This window comes from Artibeus jamaicensis, unplaced genomic scaffold (genome assembly GCF_021234435.1).
Source record: "Artibeus jamaicensis isolate MK-2021 breed Jamaican fruit bat unplaced genomic scaffold, CSHL_Jam_final scaffold_916, whole genome shotgun sequence".
Classification (NCBI taxonomy): domain Eukaryota; kingdom Metazoa; phylum Chordata; class Mammalia; order Chiroptera; family Phyllostomidae; genus Artibeus; species Artibeus jamaicensis.
Window position 1 is genome coordinate 6,655,792 of NW_026522059.1, and position 24,214 is coordinate 6,680,005.

General features: G+C 46.3%; 1 protein-coding gene across 4 annotated transcripts in view; it reads left to right on the plus strand.

Moving 5' to 3' along the window:
* The window catches only part of ASAP1 (ArfGAP with SH3 domain, ankyrin repeat and PH domain 1), a 269,663-nt gene that overhangs the window by 156,858 nt on the left and 88,591 nt on the right, over positions 1 to 24,214 (plus strand). For all 4 annotated transcript variants that reach the window (XM_053661175.1, XM_053661177.1, XM_053661178.1 and 1 more), the window contains 2 exons: positions 833 to 905; positions 20,295 to 20,440. In XM_053661175.1, coding sequence (XP_053517150.1) covers positions 833 to 905; positions 20,295 to 20,440 — 219 coding nt within the window. The remainder of the gene's footprint in view (positions 1 to 832; positions 906 to 20,294; positions 20,441 to 24,214) is intronic.

Sequence of the window (24,214 nt, forward strand, 5' to 3'; positions counted from 1 at the left end):
GGGTGCCGTGTGTGTGCATCTGTATCGAATACAGCCTTTTTTAAAACTTGGTTTTGAGTGGGATGTACGTTACGCAAGACAGTGTACAGTTTTCACAAGAGGAACGAATGCCGTTGTGTACTTATCACCTGGATTAGGGACAGCGGTGACAAGCCCCTGCACCCCTCCCCGCCACTTAGAACACTAGGGGACTGATGTCGTGATTGATCGTGTCATTTGAAGTCCAGTTCCAGCATCATGGTAGCGTTTTCCATGCTGTGCTTTTTTAATAAGTGGAATTTTAAAATGCAACTGTCACTATGTCGTAAATTTTTTTTAACTCTACAAGAGATCCTCAGATTTAGAAGTGTTATGAAAAGCTCTTCTGGCCCCTCCTACTTTTAACAAACCCAAAGTATTTTCTTTCTGGTTGAAATCACCCTCCTATGATAAGACGAGCTTTGTTCCTGGGTCTGTGTCATTTGGTTGTGGAGCTTGCCCTTCCTTCCTCCACTCGAAAAGCCTCCTAGAGAAGGAGGTGGCCGTCTCAGGATTTCTAGGGTGTCTTGTATTTATTTTCTCTCCTGTGTGTAGCTTAGGATGGTAACTGGCCGGTGACCACATTATCTACCTCCCTCAACACCGAGCTTTGTGGAATGACTGCCTTTATCCCGAAAACACAACCAGTCAGCCCATGGTGCTTCCAGCCTCTGAAACCGTTTATTGTTGATAAAGACGTCCGTTCGCCCCTACTGCGGTACTTGGCAGAACCAATGTAGTTCCAAGTGAATACTTATTTTTTAACTTACTGAGTTTTTCAGCATCTTTTTCCCCTTCTGTTTTTCTCTTTTAGGCACTAGACCAAGATAGAACAGCCTTACAGAAGGTGAAGAAGTCTGTAAAAGCAATATACAATTCTGGTCAAGGTGAGTACCTGACGAAGCAGACAACGTGAACTATGTACGATGTCTCCAGTTTTCTCTGTTATTTTGTAAGATGCTAAGTTTATAAGACTTGATCCCAATGGAAAAACCAGTAGGTCAAAGAAATTCAGTTTTTCTTTTTTCCTCTGTCAGTCCAACCCTGTTACTGTTTCCAAAGTAACAAGAAAACGTTAGTTGCAACGGGTTGTATAATTATATATTAAGAACCTAGTAGATGGGGAATCACTTTGTAAGTTACATAAATGTCTAACCACTACACTGTACACCTGAAACGAATATAATACTGAATATCAACTCTCATTGAAAAACTTTTTTTTAACTCAAATACTTGGTAGAATTATAGGTGATTTTGCCACAAGCGATGTATGAGATATTTAAAATATCTGTGTAAGCTGGTCAGCCTGTAATTCAATGGCCTCAGTTAAACACATGAGGACCTTTTCTTTCTAGAATATACCTGTCGGGGGGTGGAAATGGGAGGGAGGTGGGGAGCAAGGGACGGGGGAGGCTGGGATGGGAAAAATAGACAAAAAACTGTACTTGAAAAATAACTAAATAAAATTTAAAAAAAAAAGGAAAATCAAGGTTGCTGGCAGGCCTGGGTGAGAGCTACAGGGAAAGGGGGCAAGCAACACGGAACAGAGACCTGGGCGGACGAGCCAGCCTGGGACAGGCCAGGTCACCAAACAGTTTCACTTTGGTCCAGTGACTCTATCCTTTTGTAAACAAAGTATATTGTCCTGGATAAGAAGTAAACTAAGGTAAGATAAACAGCAGGGAACCACTCCTAGGTTCCAGCGCCCCAGGGAAGGAGAGGCTTGCAAAGGGAAAAGGAGTTTCAAGGTCCTGCTCACACCTTTTGTCATCATTGCAGTGCCAGCTCCTGTCCCCAGAGGTCAGGTCTCTTGAGAAATCGTTAGTCTATAAAGTAGCAAACCCGTGGGGAAGGCTGCAGGACCTAAAAGGAAGGGGCACAGGCTTCAAAGGGGCAGATGGGGGTTTGCCTTCTCGCCCTGCCCTGTACGGTTTCTTCACTGTTTTGAACGTTCATTTTCTCCCCTGTGAAAATGGGTCGTTGAAGGGACTTAATGAGTTACTGTCTGCAGAGAGCCTACCACCTCTTGAGAGCGTAGCAAGCGCCATGCGTTTGTATTTTATTTGTATTTATCTTCATGATGGCCATAAAAGTATAGCGTTGAAAGGAACTTGGAGAAAAGCAAAACTCTACCCTCCGTACTTTCTGGCCTTCCTGCCCTTAGCAGAGCTGGCAGTCCCGGCCTCTCTGAGTGGCAAGCGGAATAGTCTCTCGCTTTCTTTAAAGCCCCGAGGCCTACAACACTCTGTAATCGGAATCGTTAACACTTTTTGTACGCTGGTTCCTTGATACCTCTCTCTCATTTCTTTACATCCAATAAAACACTAACTTCTAATTAAAGTAGACAAATGATAGTTGTCTAGTTACATAGTGAGCAAGTGCTGTTCTAAGTCTTGGCCTAAATTATACACCTAATTCGTAGCCTCTGTCTCATTGGTTTCCATGAGCTCCTGCAGCGCTGGAGGCCCTGGCTGGATGTCCGCTGTCTGGGGGGGGAGTGCAGTGGAACCAGGAGGTGACACGGGGCTCCTGTGGGGCTGGCATTACTCTGTTTCTGGGTTCGGGGGATGCTTACGTGGGTCTGTTCACTCTGATAGTTTATTAAATGCTGCACGTAGGATTTACATACCTTTTTATATGTATGTTTGTGCATTATTCACTAATAAAAGTCTGTTTAAAGTTGATATACAGGTAGGCTCACCGAAGCATTTATGATTTGGAAAAACAGACAATAAATGGGGATTTGTTGAGTAAACAATAGCATATTATATAATAGAATACTCTACAGCCTTGATAAAAAAAAAAAAGGCAGTGTAGACCTGAGTTTGAATCCTAGCTTTGCCACCACTTATAAAGCCAGTAAGTTATTTAACTTCTGTGACTCTTAACTTGCCTCGCTGTAAAATGAGAAAATAGAAACTGAGTTGCAGAGCATTGTCTGGACAAAATGAAGTCATAATGAAGGCCTGTGATGAGCTGCCTGCCACCCAGTACATGCTCGCCACCCAGGGGCTGGGGGGAGGGGCGGCTGAGGCAACAGCATGACTTCCTTCTCTGTATTAAGTCTATTGTTCTACAAACAACATGGGGCCAGTCTGGTGTTATGAAGAGCTTCCTGAGCCATTATCGGGCTCAGGAATCAGTGTCATTTCTCTGTGATGCTATGGCGTGTGCTCCAGGCTCTCAGCCTGTGAGCCTCGGACGGGAGACCCTGCAGGGGCTCCATGGGGCTGCTTTTATTACAAGTGTCCCTGCTCAGGACACATTTCCTCCCTTTGCCACACAGCCACATCTCTCAGCAGCTCACACAAGGCTCTTTTACTTGGGGGGGGTGCATTACCTGTCCTTTAAACAGGTTTCCTTGGTCACAGCTATCCTGGATGTGGCTGCAGGGGGAGGTTGTGCCCGGGTGTGTGCAAGGTGGAGAGTTCTGGGGCTGGGTGCACAGCTTGGCTGCCATTACCCCCACCAGACTGTTCTCTCCTTGGGGGGCCACTGCTAAGTGAGCTTCGGCCACCTCCCACCCTGCCCCTGGATCAATTCTCCTGTGTCCTGCCCCTGGGTCTGTGCTATTGGATATTCTGGTCACCTATGGTGGCATTTCACATTTAAATGCATTAGAATAAAAAATTAAAATTCAGGTCCTCACTCTCAGTAGCCACCTGCCGTGTGCTCAGTAGCCACGGGTGACCGGCTCTACGGTGTTGGGCCGTGCAGACACAGGGCATTTCCACCATCCCAGAAGGTCTGTTGCTGCTTTAGGGGGACGCATATCCCAGCTGCAATTCTCGACCAGTCTCCCTTGCTTCAGACCAGTGAATCTCAACCCTGGCTGTGCTTTAGAATCACCTGAAAAACTCTGAAAACACAAAGTGGGGATCCCTCAGGCCCACACATCTGGAATTGTTCCACAGTAGGGCCTAGGTGTTGGGATTACAATGAAATTCCTCCCCGGTGATTTGCATGTGCAGCTGGAACAGAGGACTGTTTCACTGGCCTATCAGCACCCAATGAGGACCGGTCCATGTCTTTCGTCTTTGTACTTTGTGTGTTTGTCAACATAGTTTGTTAGTTTGTTTGACAGATGCGTGCTGAGCACCTGTCACCTGCTCCTGTTCTGGATGTTGGGTACATTGGACATCGGACGGAATCGGTGCCTTCGTGAACTTCACAGTCCACTGGGAGGGAAATGTTAATCAGGCCATCAAACTGCAAAGTACTTAGAATTGGGAAATGGGAAGGAGAGCTGACAGGTACAGAGGGAAATGGCCAGAGGGACTGATGTAGCTGGAGGGGAGGGTACTAAGGGGAGTACCTCTCGGAGGACAGCGGGTTCGCCCGGGCGTGATGCTGTACTAAGTTACGCCAGGCAAGTCTATGAGGGAGCCCTCCATTACCCCCATTTTATAGATGACGGGGCAGAAGCCTAAAGAGCCAGACCAGCTCCGGCAGGCGCCGTACCAGCAAGGAACACAGCGAGAGCCTAGCGGACTCCTGCTTTGCTGTTCTCAGGGGCTCCGTGCCTGTCTTCCATCTCACACATGTCAGGGGCTCAACCAGTGTGGACTGAATTGCCCCTTGTTGGCTGGCTAGGTCCCTGAGAAGCTCTCCGTGAATGGCTGTTACATACTCACGAATTGTGATTATTCACGAACAAATGGAGCACAATGTAACCTCCCAGCAATGTGATCCTCGGGATGACTTTGGTTGCCAACGACTGTAACACACCGGGTTTTTGGTCAGCTGTGTGGGCAGTACTATGACATTTGATTCTTAAGAAATAGCTAGATGAGTAAAACAGTGATGCTGCAATCTTTCCATGAGACATGCTCGGTGGAATCCTGGCCGTTCCCGTCCAAGGGGTTTTGGCCTCGTCCAAAGAAGCCACAAGAGGCCGAACCCTGATATCTGTTTCCCAATGTGTTTTCATGATTTTCTTGTTTTCTCACAGTACTTAACTGACATGAAACCCAGCTGACGTTCCTTAAAGATTTAAGAAGCATTTCTATCTTTCTGGTCTGAAATGACCAACCCTTCATCTCCCCCACTCCCACCCCCTCCCTTGGATGATTTGAAAGATAGTAGAGACCAGCAGGGACACTTACTCCTAAAATATCTTCTTGTTGTTACACATGAGCTCTAGCAGCATTAATTAGTAACAGTGCAATCGCAGAAATTTTATTACAAAAACAAATTATCTCCATGGAAGTCCTGTAGTTTGAAAATGGCTTTGGGAATTTGTCTTTCTCTTACTGTCCCTGCTGTGTAGGAGGACACTTAAAAAAACAAAACTGAATTCTGTGAACTGCTTGGACCAAGGGGACGTTTCCCAAGCCTTTTGGTTTTTCTCTGTTGTTTCTAAGTTTTGAAGGCTTAGAAACTTGGATTAATCTGAGAAATAGATTGTCATTTAGAAACTCTGCCTGCAGTACGGGTCCTTCCACACCCCCCCCCCCGACTCCCTCCCTCTCTTCCCTAGCACATGCTTTAATAAGCCAGTCATTTCTTGAACACTGTAGAGGTTTTTAAATAAGTTGCAGTCTTTGACACTTTTTTTCCCAAAAGATAAAGTGTAATTCTCTTCCCCTTGAATGCTTGCCAGACTTCTAACTCCGACTAATGAACAGAATGACACCGTGCGATTTCCAAGGCCACTTTAAAAAAGACAGAGCTTCCACCTGGGTGCCACCCACCTCTGTGCCCCCCACCTCTGTCACTGTTTTGGGGGAGCCAGCCACCATGTTGTAAGGACACCCAAGCAGCCCTGTGGAGAGAGGTCTCCTGGCAGCTTCAGCCAACCTTCAGGTGACTGCAGCCCTGGCTGACATCTTGCCCTCAATCTTCGTGTGAGACCTCAGGTCGCAGCAATAGGAACGGGACTGGCCAGCATAGCAGCTCTGCAAACATGGGCACGTGCTTACATGCCACAGGCCTGGTGTAAGTCAGTGTCTCTTGAGGAAGAAGAGCTTACCACTCGTCAGTGCTGTGAAACAAAACAAGGCGATATGCACTACGCCGGGGGCCACGTCAGCCTCGCGGTTGCCTTCAAAGGGCCGAAGTAATTTTAGGACTGTACAAATGTAAGTACTCCTTAACTGTTAAGAAGTTGAAATTACATCTGGCCCTTTGAAGGCGACCGCGAGGCTGACGTGGCCCCCGGTCCACACTTTCACAAGCGGAAGAGACGTGGGCCTCACGGTGAGCGTGGGTACAGCAAATCCGCCGTCTGGCAGATGGCTTACATAGTGGAATTCTCCCATCTTTCTGTACAGATACATCACCGCCTGGACACACGCAGGTGCACTTCTCCTCGGGAGTGAAGACCTATCGGGTCTTTCCTCCGATCATTTGTTTCCCACACTAATCCAGTATGTGTTTTGATGTTGTGTGGTGGCTTCTGAAATAGTTGGAATGGAAGTCTTATTTCCAAAGTATAACTGGAGTTCATAGGCAGTTCCATAGTTCTTTTTTGGACAAGTGAAAAACGAAACCTTAATAAAATACTAATAAGAACACGAAATCAGTGTCGACATGTTAAACATTTTGAATTGATACTACAGACGTGATTTTAATCATATGCAGCTGGTAAAATCCACGTCCAGGAAGAAAGCACCGGCTTCTTCCCTCTTATTCCCCCACCCGCCCTTTTCAGTTAGAATTACGCAGTCAGTAGTTTTAGATATTTGCCCGGGTTTCATTTTGTTGATTTACCTATTTTAGGTAATAGCTCATAGTGTGTGATGAAACCGAAGATTTTAAAGGTAAACTAACTTCCTTAATGGATAGGACGTGAATGTTTCTATCCATTAGAAACATATCCAATGTTCCTATTCATATCCGAGTAACTTTACATTTTTTAGCTAACATAGTCTCAAATGTAAAGGTAGAGTGTGAAATTAATTGTAGCTGGAGCTGGAAATTGCTTGGTGTCTTACCATGGTGTCATTTTTAATCCTCTGGTATTCAGTGAGGAGAAAAAGTTTCTTACTACAAATACGTAAGATAAAATAGGTTAGAACTGTAATAGAAAGAGATGGAAGCATAAATGTGAAAAAGTATACAAAGAGCAACTGCTCTGTGTTACGGATATTTTTTCTGTATTTGTAGATTTTTTTTAAATTAAAGTAAACCTGTTAGTAAAAAAAACCAAAAAAACCCAAAACTAATTCTAAGCCCTCAGGAGAAAGCTTTAAATTAAAAATCTGTAAATACCTTTTGATGGTGGTAGCGATTTGAGCAAAGTCTACAAATTACTTTGGGCCTTCAAGGCACTTGGCATTCTTGTGGGCCCATTTCTACTGCATTAGAGGTGAAAACAAATTGAACTGATGAGTTCCTGTGGACCGGTCGAGGACGGAGGCTTTTCCAAAAGCGGGTATACTTATCCAGGAGAGCAGGAATCCTCAGATTGTGTGGGGATACATCTGGAGGAATTTAAAATGCTGTCTTTAAAAAACTGGACTCTCTTTGCAGAAGAATCTTAGCTGTAGGCTCTGTGGGCACTTTCAACTCTATCTGTTGGCTCAAATACGCTGTCGCTTGAAATAAATGGGGGTGGTGTGCGTGCACATTTTCTGCATTTTGCTGGGCTGGAGTGAGTGCTCTCAATTTTAAAATGAGTTAATATTTTTAGAATGAATGTGTTTCCGTCTTGGGCTCATGCCGATTTAGCCCCTGATGGGTGGCTAGAAAGCTCATTGTCAGGGAATAGTTTGAGCCGTTTTTCCTTCATTTCTGTAAACAAAGTAGCTGCTCCACGTTGGACTATTGCAAAGCCTAACGCATATGGCGCAGGTACCTGATAACGGTGGTGATTGCCTTCATTCTCATCAACTCGAAGCTCTCCAAAACAGTGGTGAAAATTCCAAAGCGAACTCAGTTTGTCATTTTGGATCCACCACCACACACCTGTATACAAACAAGTTGCTTTGCCTTCCTGCCCCCCCATCCCCCGCCTCCTCAAGCCTCAGTTTCCCCACTTCTAAATGGAATAGTAATACAGACCTTGTTGTGAAAGTTGGAGAGAACATATTTAAAGTGTGCAGTGTGATACTGGATATAATCATCAGTGGTAATTTTTATAATTACAATTACTTGTAAAAACTTAAAGCTGGAAAAATTTTAGCCAAATATTTTCATTTATTCCTGTAGTCTCTCTTTTCTTTCTGAGACTCCAGTTGCATCTGTGTTCCACTGTTTGGTATTGTCCCACGGGTCATTGAAACTATTTTTAGTTTGTATACACTTTATGCTTTAATTTGGATAATTTCTCCTTACTGTCTTCAGGTTTATCTGCTCATTTCTTCTGCAATGTCCATCTATTAGGCTCATCTAATTAATTTTTTTTTAAATTTCAGATACTGTGTTTTTTAGTTCTTGGATTTCCATTTGGTTCATTTTAGAATTTGTTTCAGCCCTGAAATTCTTCTTTTCACTCATTTTATCCATCTTTTTTATAGATTTTAAACATATTTATAATATTTATTTTGAAGTTGTTCTGTGCTAAATCCAACGTCTAAGTTACCTCTGGTTCTTGTCCTCTTTATTTTCTCCCCTAATATTCAGCTACATTTTTTTCTTTTTCTTTGCATGTCTAGTAATTTCTGTTTACATGGTAGACATTGTGAGTTTTATGTTGTAAAGACTCTGGATTCTGTTATCTTCCTATGAAGTGTTTTGTGTTTTATCCTAGTCCACAGTTAAACTGCTGGTGATCACCAGCCCCTTGATCCTATATATAAAAGGCTTTCTTAAAGAATGTTTATTTTAGTTTTGCTCACAATCCTAGGGTATAACCCAGAGACCTGCAGTGTACTCTGTACTTCTAAGACATGATCCTTTTGGGCTCTCAGCACAAAGTGTTTACCAAGCCATGCTAACTTTGGGGGGCTTAAATTACAGACTTTCTCTTTCAGCATTTCTTCTGAAATCTGAGTAGCTCTTTACATGTTGTTTTCTGCTGGGCTCCCTGTAGTGTCATTCGTGCATACATAGTTCAAGGTCAGCCAAGGATGCGAAGGGAGGGTATATACAGATTTGAGGCTTCTTCTTTTTGTAACTTCTTCCTTTCTAGAATTTTCCTCCTTGATTTCCAGCTGCTAAAGCAACTGCAAACTCTCTCTGACCTCTGGCACCTCAGTTGAATAAAATGCCACTTTCTGCCTGAATTCTACCCCCCCCCCCAGCCATTATGCAGTGAGGTCTGCCCTTCGGCGAAAAGCCAGTTAACACGGTTTTCCCTAGTGCAGCCCCCTTCCTTGAAGGATAAGTGATTATCCCCTTCTGTTTCTGCCTGCTTTTTTGTTTGCTCTCCAGTGGCTTCAGGTGGTTGTTTTTAACATTTTGTCCATCATTTTCTTAAAGATTTCACTTCTTTATTTTTAGAGAGAAGGGAAGGGAGGGAGTAAGAGAGGAGAGAAACATCACTGTGTGGTTGCCTCTGACATGGCCCCCACTGGGGACCTGGCCTACAACCCAGGCACACGCCCTGACTGGGAATCGAACTGGCGACCTTTTGTTTCGCAGCCCATTCTCAATCCACTGAGCTACACCAGCCAGGGCTGTCCATCATTTATAATTTATTTTGGCAAGAGCCCAAAACAGAATAAGAGCCATGTATCAGAATAATGATTTTGATACAAGTTACTATGTCAAATTATCACTGTAGACCTTTAATTGTAAAAGTTATGTATGTACTTCATTTACTGAGCCCTTATTGAGCGTGTAACTGTAGGAGGCTGACAGAACACTCTTGGCTCACGGGGAAGTTACTACTTTAGGGTAATTGGACTTACATGATCGTCTCTGAAAGTGACTTAACAGAGGTGTGTCCTCAGCTTAGGTTGGTAGATCTCAAATACCTCAATACATAAAATTAGCATTTTATTTATTTGGTCAAAACTATATATTAAGTGCTGGAGTGGTGAGTGGATAATAGAGTTTAGACTAAGCCGTGATTTCTGCACCCTTCCACTTAACAGTTCATTTTAAAGTAAATGTATTTACCTTCCAGTCACACTTTGAAGTCAGGTTTAAAGTCTACATGTATAGGAAGTGCTCGTGGAGTCAAAACACCCCTTGAAAATCCTTGATGACCTATAAAGTACACTTAATGTATGACTTGTATTGTGTGCTTACAAATTACTGGCATTCCTTCAGGAGCCCTGGTGTTTCTCGCTCTCTCTCTCTCTCACACACACACACACACACACACAGACACAGACACACACGCACACCCCTTTGAGTTAATAGCCCTTAGTCGGAAAAGCTCCCGCTGTGAGCAGGTGACAAACGAACAGGTTGGCACCAGTCCCGTCTCACACACCCACAGGCTCATTGACTGGCATTGGGGTCGCATGCTATTCACATCGCTTTTGTGTTCTCTGGTGCTGTCTTCCTCCCCTCCTATTTTTCTCTTTTTCTCCCTTCAACCTGCCTTGTTCTGTCAGATTTACTAAGTTAAATCTATCAGTTAAAGGCACAGGTGTACAACACCATTGTGGTTCCCAGTTGTTCTCGACTCACCCTTTTTGCTATTTACATAAAGCTTCAGGTTGGTGATCAGCTACAGTTTCCTTTAAGGACCCACCTTTCTGCCTTGAACAGACCCTCCCGAGCAGTAACAGTCAAGAATCTAAGGCCTGCCTTTACCTTTCTGCCTCTTCTTTCAAATTGCATGTTGACCTTGCTCTTGGATGGTTTATGTCTCACCAAACCAGGATTGTTTCTTCCTAAATAACAATATTGCACTTGAACCGTAGCAAAGCATTTGGAAGAAGATGGGGCCTTAGGTTTTATTGCTGTGTGTAGTATTCTCCCCTGATTTGCTTAAATCCAGCCTTTTTTGCACATGCTCTCTGAACCACATGGAGTATCACGTGGGAGGCAAACCCATGACAGTCTTCACATAGACCCCACTAGAAGGCGGCTGAGCTCAGTGATAACCTTTATAAAGCAGCCATGTGCACATTGAATTCTGTTTGTGCTTTGGGTGTGGACATGAATTTCAAAGCCTGTATTTCCAGGACTGGAGGGACTCTCCAGCTGAGTTTCAGCCAGGAAGATAACTACCTATTGATTTTCTGGTGCCCTGTTTGGGTATGGAAATCAAGCAAGTGGCTCTTGTTCTGAAGTGTTTTTCATGGATAATCAGCGCCCTAAAACAGGGAGATTAGGGGCTGAAGGAGGGTGACTTTGCACGGCCAGATTGTCACGTGCACTCGCAGACAACTACACACAGATAGTGCCAGATCTTCCCCCCTTCTGATCACTGATCAGACGCACTCTCTTTCTTTGTGCAGAATCGCAGGGGGCTTCCCCTCGGAGCAGCTGGGGGTGATTATTCTCAACGGCTCTTTCTGGTTGTTTGCTTGCTTTTTTATTTTTCACATTGTGAAGGTAAAATGAATATTAACCCATTTGTTGTAGAAAAATCAGATGAGCTGAAAGAAGAAAACCCTAATCAGGCATGTTTCTTTTTAAAATTATTTTTCATTGTGTGTATTCTGAATCACAGATGGCATGCTTAGGTGGCAAGGCAGAACTTTTCAGTCAGTTTTAGGGGCTTGGGAGACCCCCGAAATTCAGGTCAGAACTATTGATTGATAACAGGTAGTGCATTAGTATGTAATCTGTGCATATAATCTATACAGCATTCATATGGGACTAAGTGGGTAAATAAATAAGCATGGATTGGAAATGTGTGCCTTAAAGTGCTTTGCTGTCAGGTACAGATGATGCAAAATAGTTTGGAGAGCGGCCCAGGCCAGCCCTATTTTAGTCTGCATCATCTAGGGCAAGAACCCATTGGAATTTTTTAAAATCTTTAATTGTTATACACATGATTTATAAACCAGGAAGCTAATGCTGAAAAGGACTAAGGGATGTACCCAAGGCCACAAACCTAATAACTTAAATAACCTTTGTATTCCAGTATAGGTACTTGGTGAAAGCTTATGAATTAAAAATGAAATATGGAGTGGTACTTTGAAATTACAACCTATTTAGCCCTGGCCAGTGTGGCTCAGTTGGTTGGGTTGTTGTCCTGTTTTCCAAAAGCTCATGGGTTCAATTCCTGGCAAAGACACATGCCTTGGTTGTGGATTCAGTCCCCGGTCCGGGCACAGATAGGAGGCAACTACTCGTTACTTCTCTCTCACATCAGTGTTTCTCTCTCCCCCTTCCCCTCTTTCTTCCTCTCTCACTCTGTAAGCAATGAAAAAAAAAAAAGGCCCTTGGGTGAGGATAAAAAAAATTAAATTACTCCTATTTAAAGCTAGCTTGGCTCCATCGAATGATGGGTAGTCATCTGCTGTAGCAGGCGAGGAACTGGGTGTTTCCTTTATAGATTTTCTAGGGGCCAGATTGCAAAGCATTAAAATTACCCGGAGAGCCATCAGCAAACCAAAATGTGACGTGTGTGTTATCTGGCAGCGAGGGAGCCGGGGCCTTGGAGCCAGGAGAGGGAAGGTCTCTGCCTCTGCCGCAGTGCAGCGATGTTCAAGTGCAGTCCGTGCCGAGGAGTAGCCCCGTGGAGCCCTGCAGGCGTCATTTCTCGGGTTCTGTTAGTTGATGGATTTGTCTGTTTTGCAGAAATGGGAGTCTGCGTGCTGAGCTTCAGAAAGCAAACACTCTAGGGGCTGGGGCCGATTCCTGCCGAGGCTGCACTAGACTTTTGAAGGAACAAATCCAGACTCAAAATGACCTTGAAAAATTAGAGGAATGAATCATCCCCCGTGGCACAGAGAAAGGCAATTTTTTAAAAAGTGCCCAGGAGTTCTTGTCTCCCAGGATGTCGCCTGCCATCTTGGTGAGAGACGTGTGCAGTGGGAGGCGGTGCGAGCCTCGGAGGAAAGGAAGGCCCAGGGAAGTGTGGCAACTTGCTCGTCATCACGTAAACGTTGTCTCCAAACTGGTGAAGGCCACGTCTCAGTAAAACGCAGGTTGAACTCTGAATGCAGCCTTCATCCATCCTACTACCACGGTGTCTGTGAAGTTAGAAAGGAAGGTTTCCAGGGTCGCAGGGTGGGTGTGGCCAACAGGGTCTGAGCTGCACTCTCCTCAGCAGTGGGGGGCAGCACTTGCACCACTGGAGTCTGCCTGGTTCTAGGTCAAAGACAGTGAGCTCTGGAGGACCTCGGCTTAGTCTCTCTGCGCCTCTGCCCACTCAGGCAGACACTTGGGTAACAGGGTCCGCTGTTACCTCTTACCCGGACTGCACCTTACTCCGGGTTTACTGCTGACCAGCAGTTTATTCTTCAAGTGCTGCTCAGTGTCGTCTCCTGAATCCTCACCTGCTCTGTTTAAGTTCTGCCGTGTGTTTATCTATCAGATACTAGATGGATGGATACCTCTACCAGACCGTGTTCAATACGCAGTATACTTTTCATACAGAGGAAAGGAAATCAAGCTATTGTAGAACTCTCCCCCATGCCTTACAAATAAATCCATTGCAGATCGAGTAAGTATTTAAATATTAAAAAGAATAAAACTAAATCTTAGAAGGTTTAGGAACATACCTTAATGTCAGGACCCTTCCTCCTGCTGTATAAACGAATACATTGCACTGGATTGAAGGCTTACATGTTTATTTTTTTTTTTAAATACTAAACATTAGAAGGCTCAGGGACATAAGCAGGGCAGGAAACCCAAAAGTCTTTTGAGTAAAGATTGGTATATTTGTGGTAACAACATGAAGTTTCAAAAGTTCTATATGGCAAAGTTAAACGAAGTTGGAAGACAAGTGGGGGAAGAATATTTGCCGCGTGTGTCACGAGAGTGTCATTCCTGTGCACGTCACTCGGAGTGGCAGGAAGAGACGGACAGCAGTGGAGAGCGTGGACAGACAGGCAGAAAAGGAGACACGGACAGACGATCAAACATAAAAGGCTGCTCAGCGCAACTACAGTCAGGGTTTCACCTCCACGAGGCAAGGATTTTTAAAGTGCGGCATCTGGGTGCTGATGACATGGTAAAAAAAATAGGCCCCCTGTATTTGTGCTGTTGCCGTTGGGGGCATGACCGCCACAGCCAGCCTCTGTGAAAAGGGGCGTGGCTACGCTGACAAAAACAAGTCCCCTCCCTCAGCAACTCTGTTTGTGCAGCTATATCTTTTCAGAGATAAAGTACCCACACGTTAGGACCTTGTGTATGAAATATTTATTGCAGCCTTGTTTTTTGTGGCAAAACCTGGAAGTCTCTCAGGAGGTGGATAGTTATATGAATTGTGGTAGTTTATTATGGACTCTAATCACGGTTAAAATAATTAGATTTAATTGTACTGAAATTCTTGATTTTTTATTTACTAGGTAAAAAAAAAAAGCCAGTCATAGAGTTTTGAAATAATATCCTGTCTATTTCTTAAGTGATAAAAGGGGAGAAAACTCTTGTGTGTGTGTGTGTGTGTGTGTGTTTAAGCATACAGAAAGTTTTGCTGATACATACTTGGGATTATTACCTTTGCTTATTTCAAGGTGGGATTGGAGAAGGGGAAGGGAAGTAATTTTAGTGTATGAATTACCTTGTAATTTAAAGGACAAATGGAATTAAAATTTTAAAAGTGGCTAGTACTACAAAGTGTGTACAGGATAGTGTAAAAGAATTTATCACTTCCCCTCAAGGCCAGCACTGTAATTTATGACTCGTATTACATGGCTTTACTATTGCAGTTATAGCTCATTGTATTTTACATGCCTGGCACAGGGCCAATACCAAGTGTTTTCCGAAGGAAGGAAAAAGACTCGTTCTAAGAGACCTCACTGTGTGCAGTGAGCATTTTACTAGCACTGACCGTGTCCCCAGCCCAACGCTGGGAAGTGGACATACAATGGCAGATTAGGTGACACTGGGAAGTGAGCCTTGCAAAAGGGCAGAGAGAATGAATGACAGGCTGGCCTGGGAGGTTACACTTACATTTGACCTTGAAAAAGGCAGTGGAAAACGATGGGATTTGGAATCAAATGAAACTAAACTCTAACCTGGATTCCCCATTGAGTTTCACTGTCTCATCCATAAAACAACTGCCTTGAGGGGGTTGTAGGATCCTCAGGGTGAGGGGTCCCACTACACAGGCAGCGTTTAGTAAATGGTGGTCATAATTTGGGTGACAGGGAATCAAGGGTGGGGTTGACCGGCCGTCTCCCAGTTCAGTGAGGTCTAACCCGGGGTGACAGCCAGGCAGACACCCTCGGAGAAAGGCCCGAGTAATGGTGGCTGCGGTTCTGAAGACCCTGAGGCGGGCCCAGCTGGAAGAGGAGATAAGGTGTTTGTGGAGAGTGCGGAATCTTCGTGCCTCACAGACACGCGTTCCTGCCGGCCCTGGGGACTGTGAACCGAGGGCTGCTGAGGACTGCAGAGCATGGGCGGGGCCCTGTCAGCTGGCCGATTCTGGAGGGTGCCCGCCGTGGCCCCAGCCGGGCAGCCCGGTAACGTCTTCCCACACATTTACAGAGCTTGTGGTGTGCCTTGCACTGTCTTAATCTCCACAACACCTCTGTGAGGGAAGTGCCTTTGTTATATTCATTTCATGGCAGGGGACGGGGGGGGGGGCAGTTTACAAAGGTGAGGCGCTGGACTAAAGCTCTACACCAGGTAAGTGACAGTCCCACTTTGGGGTATGGGGGGGGTCCTCGGCTCTGAGATGGGAACACTGAAGTTTCAGTGCCCCTGTCTGTGGCCTGCCGGACCTTGGGCCTGTTCTTGCACCCCCACAATGAGGACGATAACAGTACTTTACCAACTAACTTGCGGGTAAGAGTTAGTGGAGGAAGGTGTGAAAAGTGCTGCATGCAGTGACTGGCATGTGCTAGACACTCGACACACTGGCCATTGTCACTGTTATTACTGGAAGAGCAAAGCACTGCTGAGGTGCTGCTGTGGGGTCAAATGTTGGAACGACAGGCCCCGTCGGCCTGTGCGGAACAGGCCACGTGATTAGTACCTGTTAGTCATCCTTCCAAAGACATGCCAGCTGTGAATTCCTGAAGGACTGGCCCTTTCTGGTTTGGTTGGTGAAATAATACTGTTTTGTTCTTTTTTCAGAACTGAAAGGAGTTACCTAGCTTTTAGAGTGATCTTACCTTCTGCAGTAATGCCACGAATGCCAGAAATTCCATACAAATATTTGAAAAGCACGGTCCCCACAGTGGGTGGATCAGATTTCTCTCTCACCTGTTCTTCTACGCAGTCTCTGTCCTCACCCGCTCTCTCCCCAGCCCCCACTTTACCGACCTCCCAAGTCCCCTAGCAGTTGGATGCGCTGAGAATTTTAAAGCAGAGCCTTTTCCTGCTCTCTGAAATGTCCCAAACTGAGCGGGCCATTTCCTGCCTCCTCTGTCCCTGTCCTTCAGTCACACCCACGGCTGTGACAGCGCTTCCCGCCCTCCACCGCACCAGAGCCCCTATTTTCCTCTTCATTCCTAAACCCCTGAATTTACATTCCATTCAGAGTGCTTACTGTACTCTGTAGTCTGCCCCCCGCATGGCCGCCCCTTCTGCCCCGGGCTCCCTCTTCCTCCACCTGAATCGTGGGTCCTTGCTCTCTCCCTGCTGCCTGTCGAAAGCCTGCGTGGTGAGCCCTTCACTGTGAACAAAGGCGTGTGTGTGTTTGCCTCATCTTTCCAGTGAATTGTCCGTCTCAGATTTATAATGCAGTGTGTAAAGAAAAAACTTAACGTATGCGACATAGCTGCATGCCTTTTGCTATTCAACACGTCTTTGTATTATATATAACTGATCTCGGGTGTAGAGGTAATAATGTCTGACATTTGAGGGGGTGGCACTTCATGCCACACACCAGGCACTATTCTAAGATACAGTTCACTAATTAGCTCATATTTTCAAATGTGTGTCTGTACTAGGAATATGCATATATGTATATGTATATGGTTAATGCACAAACATCTACGTGTGTACGTAGATGTATACAGTGACTGGTTATTCAGTTGTGGAATTAACAAAACATACAGGACCCATGACCTAGGCTATACTTAAGGTACCTAGGCAACCCCCAATCCACACCAAGAACCATATCTTCCCTTGCAGAGTCTAGAAACTCGAGCAAGAAGTCAAGAAGGCCCCCTTCTGCCCCCCATCCCCATGGCAGCTTAGAGGGGTCCTAGAGTTTCCTCTGGGTGTGTAAGTATTCTGTTAATCTAAAGATTTTTGTATCATTTGAAATATTTTACCATTTTGAGCAAACAAACCAAAAGCCTGATGCTTATGTTTTCTCTATCACCAATACCTTTTTCTGCAAGCAGTGGGAATTTGGGCAGCCGAGTGCTTTGGTTGCTGGCCGTGGAAAGCAGAGGCTGCTGTCGGGTGGGTGCGGAGAGTCTCAGCATTGAGTGAGGCCCTTTGGCTGCAGGCAGAAGGTGTCCGGGGCAGCAGCAGCTTCCGAGATCAGACACGTGCGTCCTGTCCGTCCAGCTGATGTGGCCTTTCTTTTGTGTCTTTCTGGGCCGCTTCTCTGAGTGAACATGGGCAGTAACCAGAGCTGCGCTTTATCTTTTTAAACATCTCAGCCCGAAATGCTGACATCCACTGTAGGCCTCGTGAATTTTTAATGTGGCGATGATTAGGAGGAGGCTGCCGGTCCCGCTGCGTTTCCCGGGACTGCTCTGTCCCTTGCCGCATGGAGACTGGCAGCGCAGGCCGGATTCCGCTCCTCCGGTGCTCATTGCGCCCACACAGCTGTTGAGGCCGTCTGTGAGAGTGAAACATGTTCACATTTCATCTCTGCTATGGAACAGCTTCGGAGCTTTGCTAAGGGGATGCCTCTTAAATTCCCGAAAAGGAAATCCACCAATCCAAGGCAACCGGGACTGACTTGAGCCCTTCTTGCTTCAAGAGCCTCTCTCCCTGAAAAGTGCACGGTGACGGGCGTTTGTGGTGTGGGGACCCAGGGGTGAGCCGGAGGCAGTCCCTGCCTCTCGTGGCCTGGTGGCCAGGACAGATCTTCACTCACACAAACGCGACCTGATATGGCAGAAAAGATGGCAGAAGCGGTATAGAGCGTTATGGGCAAGGAAAGAATCCTTGGCAAGCAAGGGAAGGCTTTATAAAGAAAAAGGCATTGAATTAAGCCTCCAAAGATAGGAGTTAGAAGGACAGGGTTTTGTTAGGTACACATTTGCTCCTTTATCCACTCAGTAAACATATACGTCTCCTGTGGGCCTTCAAAAAAGTTCATGCTTCCCTGGACTCCATGACAGGAAAAGAGAAATGGAGAGCTGAGCACAGGCATCTAAAATTCCTCCATGTCAAAGTGCTACCCATCACCTCCTTCATGTCTCCTTGGCTCTGTGCAGGCCTCTCCCTCGCCTCATTGCTTCAAGGAGGTGGGGATGTTCTGTGCTCCTGCCCATGATCCTGCAGAGATCAGGAACCTGGCTGTTTGTGATGAGTGTCTTGCCTGCGTAGAGTCACAAGATCTGATGCACAGCTTAGCAGGACCGCACCGGTTGCAGCGTGGGTAATGGACGGCAGGGGAGCAAGAACTGCAATACAGCGGCTCGTGGGGGAAGCTTCTGCAGTGGTTGAGGAAAGAGGTGATACCAGATGAGGTAGATAGCCATGGGCATGGTGAGACGCTGTCAGATTTTGGATACATTTTATAGATAGAGGCAACAGGATTTGCCAGTGGGTTGCATCTGAGATAAGAGAAAGAGGAAAATCAGGTCTGACTTGATGGGTTTCAGCCTGAGCAGCTGCAACAGTGTGTGGCATTTGCCATTAACTGACCGAGACCTAGGGAACTGCAGAGAGCAGAGGGCGGGACTGCTCAGCAGGGCTGGAGTTTGTGATGTTAACATTGGCCGCAGCCACTGGGCATCCTAGTGGGCGTCTTGCCTGGGTGCTTGGTGTGTGAGTCTGCATTTCAGGAGTGGGGTCTGTGCTGGGCATGTAACTTGGGTGGCAAGTTGTCAGCTGATAGAAGTTATTTAAAGCCATTCGATTGGGTGAGACCCCAAGAGAGTGAGCATTGTTAGAGAAGAATAAAGGCCTGAAGACCAAGGCCACAGCTCTGCCACCTGAGGTCAGGGCGAGGGAGGACCAGCCAAGACAGTGAAGAGGGGCAACTACGCGGTGGGGCGGTGAAGGCAGTGGGGCCCCCGCAAGCCAGCTGAAGGAAGCTTTCACAGACTCACAGACACAGCCAGCAGAGTGAAGGTTACCGGCAGCTGAGGGGGTGGGGAGAACGAGAAGAGGGTAGAGAGGGTCAGATTTACAGTGACAGAGGGTGACTTGATTTGGGGTGGTGGGCACACAATGCAACATACAGGTGATGTATTTAGCATGGCACACTTGAAACCGTTATAATGTTGTTAACCAATGTCATCCCCAATAAATTCAATTTTTAAAAACCTAGTGTTTCAAGGAAGTAGAAGTTGTTATGGAGCATTCACTGTCGGGAGATTTTTGTATGTATTTTTTCTTTTTTTATTGAATTTATAGTGGTGTGATAGGCTAATAAAATTACATAGGTTTCAGGTGTACAGTTCCATAATACATCATCCGGATGTTGTGCTGTGTGTTCGCCGCTCCACGTCACGTCTCCTTCCATCACCGTTTACCTCCCCTTTACCCCTTTTCCCGCTGGAAATCTCCCTGCTGTTATCTGTGTCTGAGTGTTTCGTTTTCCTTAATCCCTCCGCCTTTTCCACCCAGCCCCCCGGCCCCCTCCCCTCTGCATCAATGTGCCCCAGAGGACAGTAGCTGGGGAGGTTGAGAAACTAAGGTCATAAAGCTCTCGGTGGTGAAACCAAGCCCGGAACCTGGACGGGCTGGTCGGCACCTGCGCACTGTGAGAGGCGGGATGTGAGAAAGCACTTGAACGCTACTGCTCAGGCCTTGGGGCTCAGAAAAACATTAAAGGAAATCAACATTAGTTGCAGGAAAAGAAACATGTTAGAACACATGGAGCTCTCTCTTGCACTCCAAGGATGATTAGAGTCTAAGGAGAATTTTCTCCTCGTTTCCTGATTACCATAGTTCTTAACTGCTTGAAAATGGGATGATTATTTGACTCCTCAACCCTCAGGAGCCTGTGGATTAATTGGGACATGAGCGAGCTAAATGCTGTGACGGCGAGAGGGGGACCCCTTCAGTGGAGAGCCCTCAGCACCCTGCTAACCCCCTTCTGGACACATCCAGTAAATAATGGATGACTGTTCCTCTTCACTTTCCTTGGGAGAGTTCCTAATGATCCATTGAGGTTCCAAGTAACTCGGTATTGTGGCAACTAACAGCTCAGACTCCTCTTTCTTTTTCTTTTTTAGATCATGTACAAAATGAGGAAAACTACGCACAAGTTCTGGATAAGTTTGGGAGTAATTTTTTAAGTCGAGACAACCCAGATCTTGGCACTGCTTTTGTCAAATTTTCTACTCTGACAAAGGAACTGTCCACACTGCTGAAAAATCTGGTAAGCCGTTTGTTTCATAAGCAATTTTTTTAAGTGACAGCCAAAAGGCTTTTTCATCCTGGGCATGGAGTCTCGTGAAAAGAAAGTGCCGTGGCGCAGTTCCTAGAATTTGTGCTTGCGGCCCAGTATCGAGTCTCGGAAACACAGGTTAGCCCGACTTCTCTTCCGCATTCTGCGTCACTCTGTTCCCTGTTCTAGACGCCTTCTAGCAGCTGCGCCGTTTAATGGGTTTGGTGATGACGGTTTCTGTGTCGGCCACCCATGTTCCGTCTCACTTGTGTGGAGGTGACCGTGCTTTTTAATCCCTGATGTACAGATAATTAATCTCTCCCAACTCCCACATCCTTTAAACCCACTACCAAGAAAAAGATTTTGAGATTCAGGGACTTTAAGGTCTCAGAAGTAGATGACAAGAAGCGTCCCTAAAAATCAGGGACATTGGAGGTGCCACCCTGGGAGCAGACATAAAGTTGGGGGCGGAGGACCCCTTTGCCAGGCAGCATGGTTTGGGCCCCCCCAGGCTGAGCCCACCACCCTCCCCCAGCCTCACTATGTCCACCCTGAGAAAAGTCTGTTTTTGTGAGCTCATTGAATCAAATCTCATTTCTCCTACGTCCCAAAAGAGAAGCACAAGGAGGCTGAAAGGTACCCCCAGGAAATGCTGCCATACTTTCCTTGGTCTTTTCTTTAAGAAGAGGAGCTGTTTCCTTCTCTTTCTTTCCCCCAGCCTCTCACTGTTGCACCTTGGCCTCCATTAAGGACCCAGAACTCGAAGTCAAGATGCCTTGGCCTGGCTCAGGTGCTCAGATAACAGATGGGCTTTGCATACTCAGGCGGAGTCTTACCACCAGTCTGTGTGGTACAGATGGCTACCTTCCAGAGGAGTGCAGCCTCTTGGACCAATGAAGACTTTCTGTGTGCATTAACCTGAATATTTGACCAACCAGAATACTTTTTACCATCATGCTGGATAAATACATGTGTATATGCATCTGTCTTCCGACAGTTAAATTCTCATGGGCAGTTTATGCTGTTGACTTAGTCTTAGTAACAATCTTAAAGGAAGTAAAGGTTGAACATAGAAATATGTCTTATTTTCAAAAACGTTAGAAAGGATCCTTTTGGCCTTAGCACAGTGGTCCCCAAACTTTTGGCACCAGGGACTGGTTTAGTGGAAGACAGTTTCCCCGTGAATGGAGGTAAAGGGGTGGGGGGTGGTTTGGGGATGATTCAAGCACATCACATTCAAGCTCACCTCCTGCTGTGAGGCTCGGACCCTAACAGCCCTGGGCCAGTACCAGTCTGCGTCCTGGAGGTGGGGGTCCCCTCCCTTAGCACATATGTGTTTCTACAGTTTGGGCTTTTTGGATGAACCCATGGTATTTCTGTAAATCTTACTTTACTGTATTTGAATGTCTTTTATTCAAAAGAGGCCCTCTCATTTCTCCTTCTTTGGGCTTCACTTGCCTCTTTGCTGGGGCATCGCTCTGAGGGCGGTTTGGTGGGAAGAAAGGAAGTGAAACCAAACTCTGCCCGTGCGCTTTGGCAATATCTGCTAAAGGCTTTGCTCCGGGAGGAAGCTCTGTTTTCTCCGAGGTCACTGTGTTCACAGGGATGTCCTGCTAACCTGTGGTTTCCAGGAGACCAGATGTGCTTGGCTTAAGTCAAGAGGCATCACTCCCACGTTTCCTGGACCAATCCGTTTGCTTCCCTGCTCCACGGCCCCTCTGCGCTGGGTGTGCATGTGCCAGTGGCCGCTCAAACATCAGCCATGTCTGCGTTCACTTATCGAGCGATACATTTGCTTACCGCCCTACAAAACGACTGATATTTACTGAACACTCTCACACCTTGTGCACATGCCAGGTTCAGGAATTTTTTATTTAACAGCTCACAACGGCCCTACAGCAAAGCTGAGGCACGGTGAGATTATGTAACTCGTCCAGGCACGCTGTTCGTAAGTAGACGAGGACCAGTGCATCGTCTCTGCATCCACTGTCCTGACCACCTGCCACCGAACTGCCTCTGTCCCCTCCCTCTGGGGAGGGGGGTGTCTCCCCAACTGGAAGAGCTGATCTAGCGAGTCCCCTAAACATACACAAGCTGCAAGCCGCCTTCTTCCAAATCAACTCTCTTTCAAGGAGTAAAACTAAGAAAGATCTAAAGGAAATTGCTAGAAGAGCCAGTTTATTTAATTAAAAACATAAATACCAACATTTTCCTTGAAGATAATGGTGGCACCCTTTTTTGAGGGGCAGGAGAAAGAATCAGTTTTTACTAACATGGGTTACTAAGGGAAGGCTATTCTGATCGAGTAAAATGTCAGTCCCAGGAGTTCGTACAACCCAACAACAGTCAGTGTGCAGCTTGCTGCTTCCCTTTTTATGTTTTACCAGGAAGGGGAAGAGTACATGGGGCGGATTGATGGGGCCACGCCTTGGGGCAGAGGGTGCAGAAGAAGCCAGGCCCCCCCAGGGCAGGAGGGGTTTCTGGGTCAGCTGGCAGCACCTGCAGTGCCAGGCTGGGGACCTGGGGGAGCACCCCACCTTGCTGAAGCTCTGGGACACCCCCATGGGAACCAGCATTTCTCAGAACAGTCCCTAACATTTCATTCACTTAGGCTAGCGAAGGCTGGAAATGTTAAGCAATAGTGTATACAGTTGAAATTTAGAAGGCAAGATTTACCTTTTTTAAAAAGAAACACTCATGTTTCTTAGACTTCCTACCATATCTTCGATTCAACTAGCAAAGACCAAATGTTTATTGTTTTCCATTTTCTAATTAAAATACTACTTATAACGTGTGTTTCAATAGTTTATATTAAAACATTACTTCTACGGAGGAAAATGAAAGGTAGATTTGGGGGTCAGGTCTAGCTTTCTGTTTTGACTAACTCTGGCTAGGGAAAAACCTGAATTGTTTGTGTTGCTTACAAACTCAGTTTTGCAAGCGCCTTGTGTTGTGGAGTTTCCGAAGGGCGGGTCCTGGCAGATTCGGACCCCAGAAGCGATGGTGGCTCTCTCAGTGACCGTTTAGATGTTGGTCTTCTTCTGTGCTTTCGATGGCTGTGGACGGGGTGACCCAGTGAGATGTCCTGTGAAAGCCCCTAGGAGATGTTGGTATGACCCTCGGACGGGGCTGAGGCTGGCTGTCATTGACCAGCTTCTACCTTTAAACTGACAGTGTCTCCGGACCACAAAGTGGGTGACTCTGAGTCCATGTGCCAAGTCAGGGTTCACGTCCCTTGCTTTTCTTACTGCCCTTCTCTTTCACACCCTTGAAAACAGTTTTTGTGAAAAGGTTAGCTCGTCAACTTTCGCCTTGCCATATACGATGAGACAGGCTGTGACAGGTAGGCGGAAGGAGGAATGTGGGTTTGAGTGTCGGTCAGACCTGGGACCCCAGCTCCCCACTCGCTGGCCCCGTGGCCTTAGGCAGGCCGTCTGACTTCTCTCGTGCCGGGTCTCCTTGTCTGAAAACAGAAGCAACGGCCTCCTTGTCCAGGTCGTGGCGGGGCTTCACTGAGACCCTGGAACTGATTGTTGAGCACCGAACCCGCCACGTGGAATTTGCTTCACAAACACAATGCTTATTATTACTCACACCTTCTCATTTGATCTTTGTGGCAACTCCCAGGGCAAAGGCAGGGATGGAGAGTCGCGTCCCATTTTATGGATAAATGCACCACGACTCCACAGAAATAACACGCCTGGGCGGTAGTGGAATCAGGACTCGTGCTCATCTTCCCGACTGCAGCTCAGATCATCACCGTCT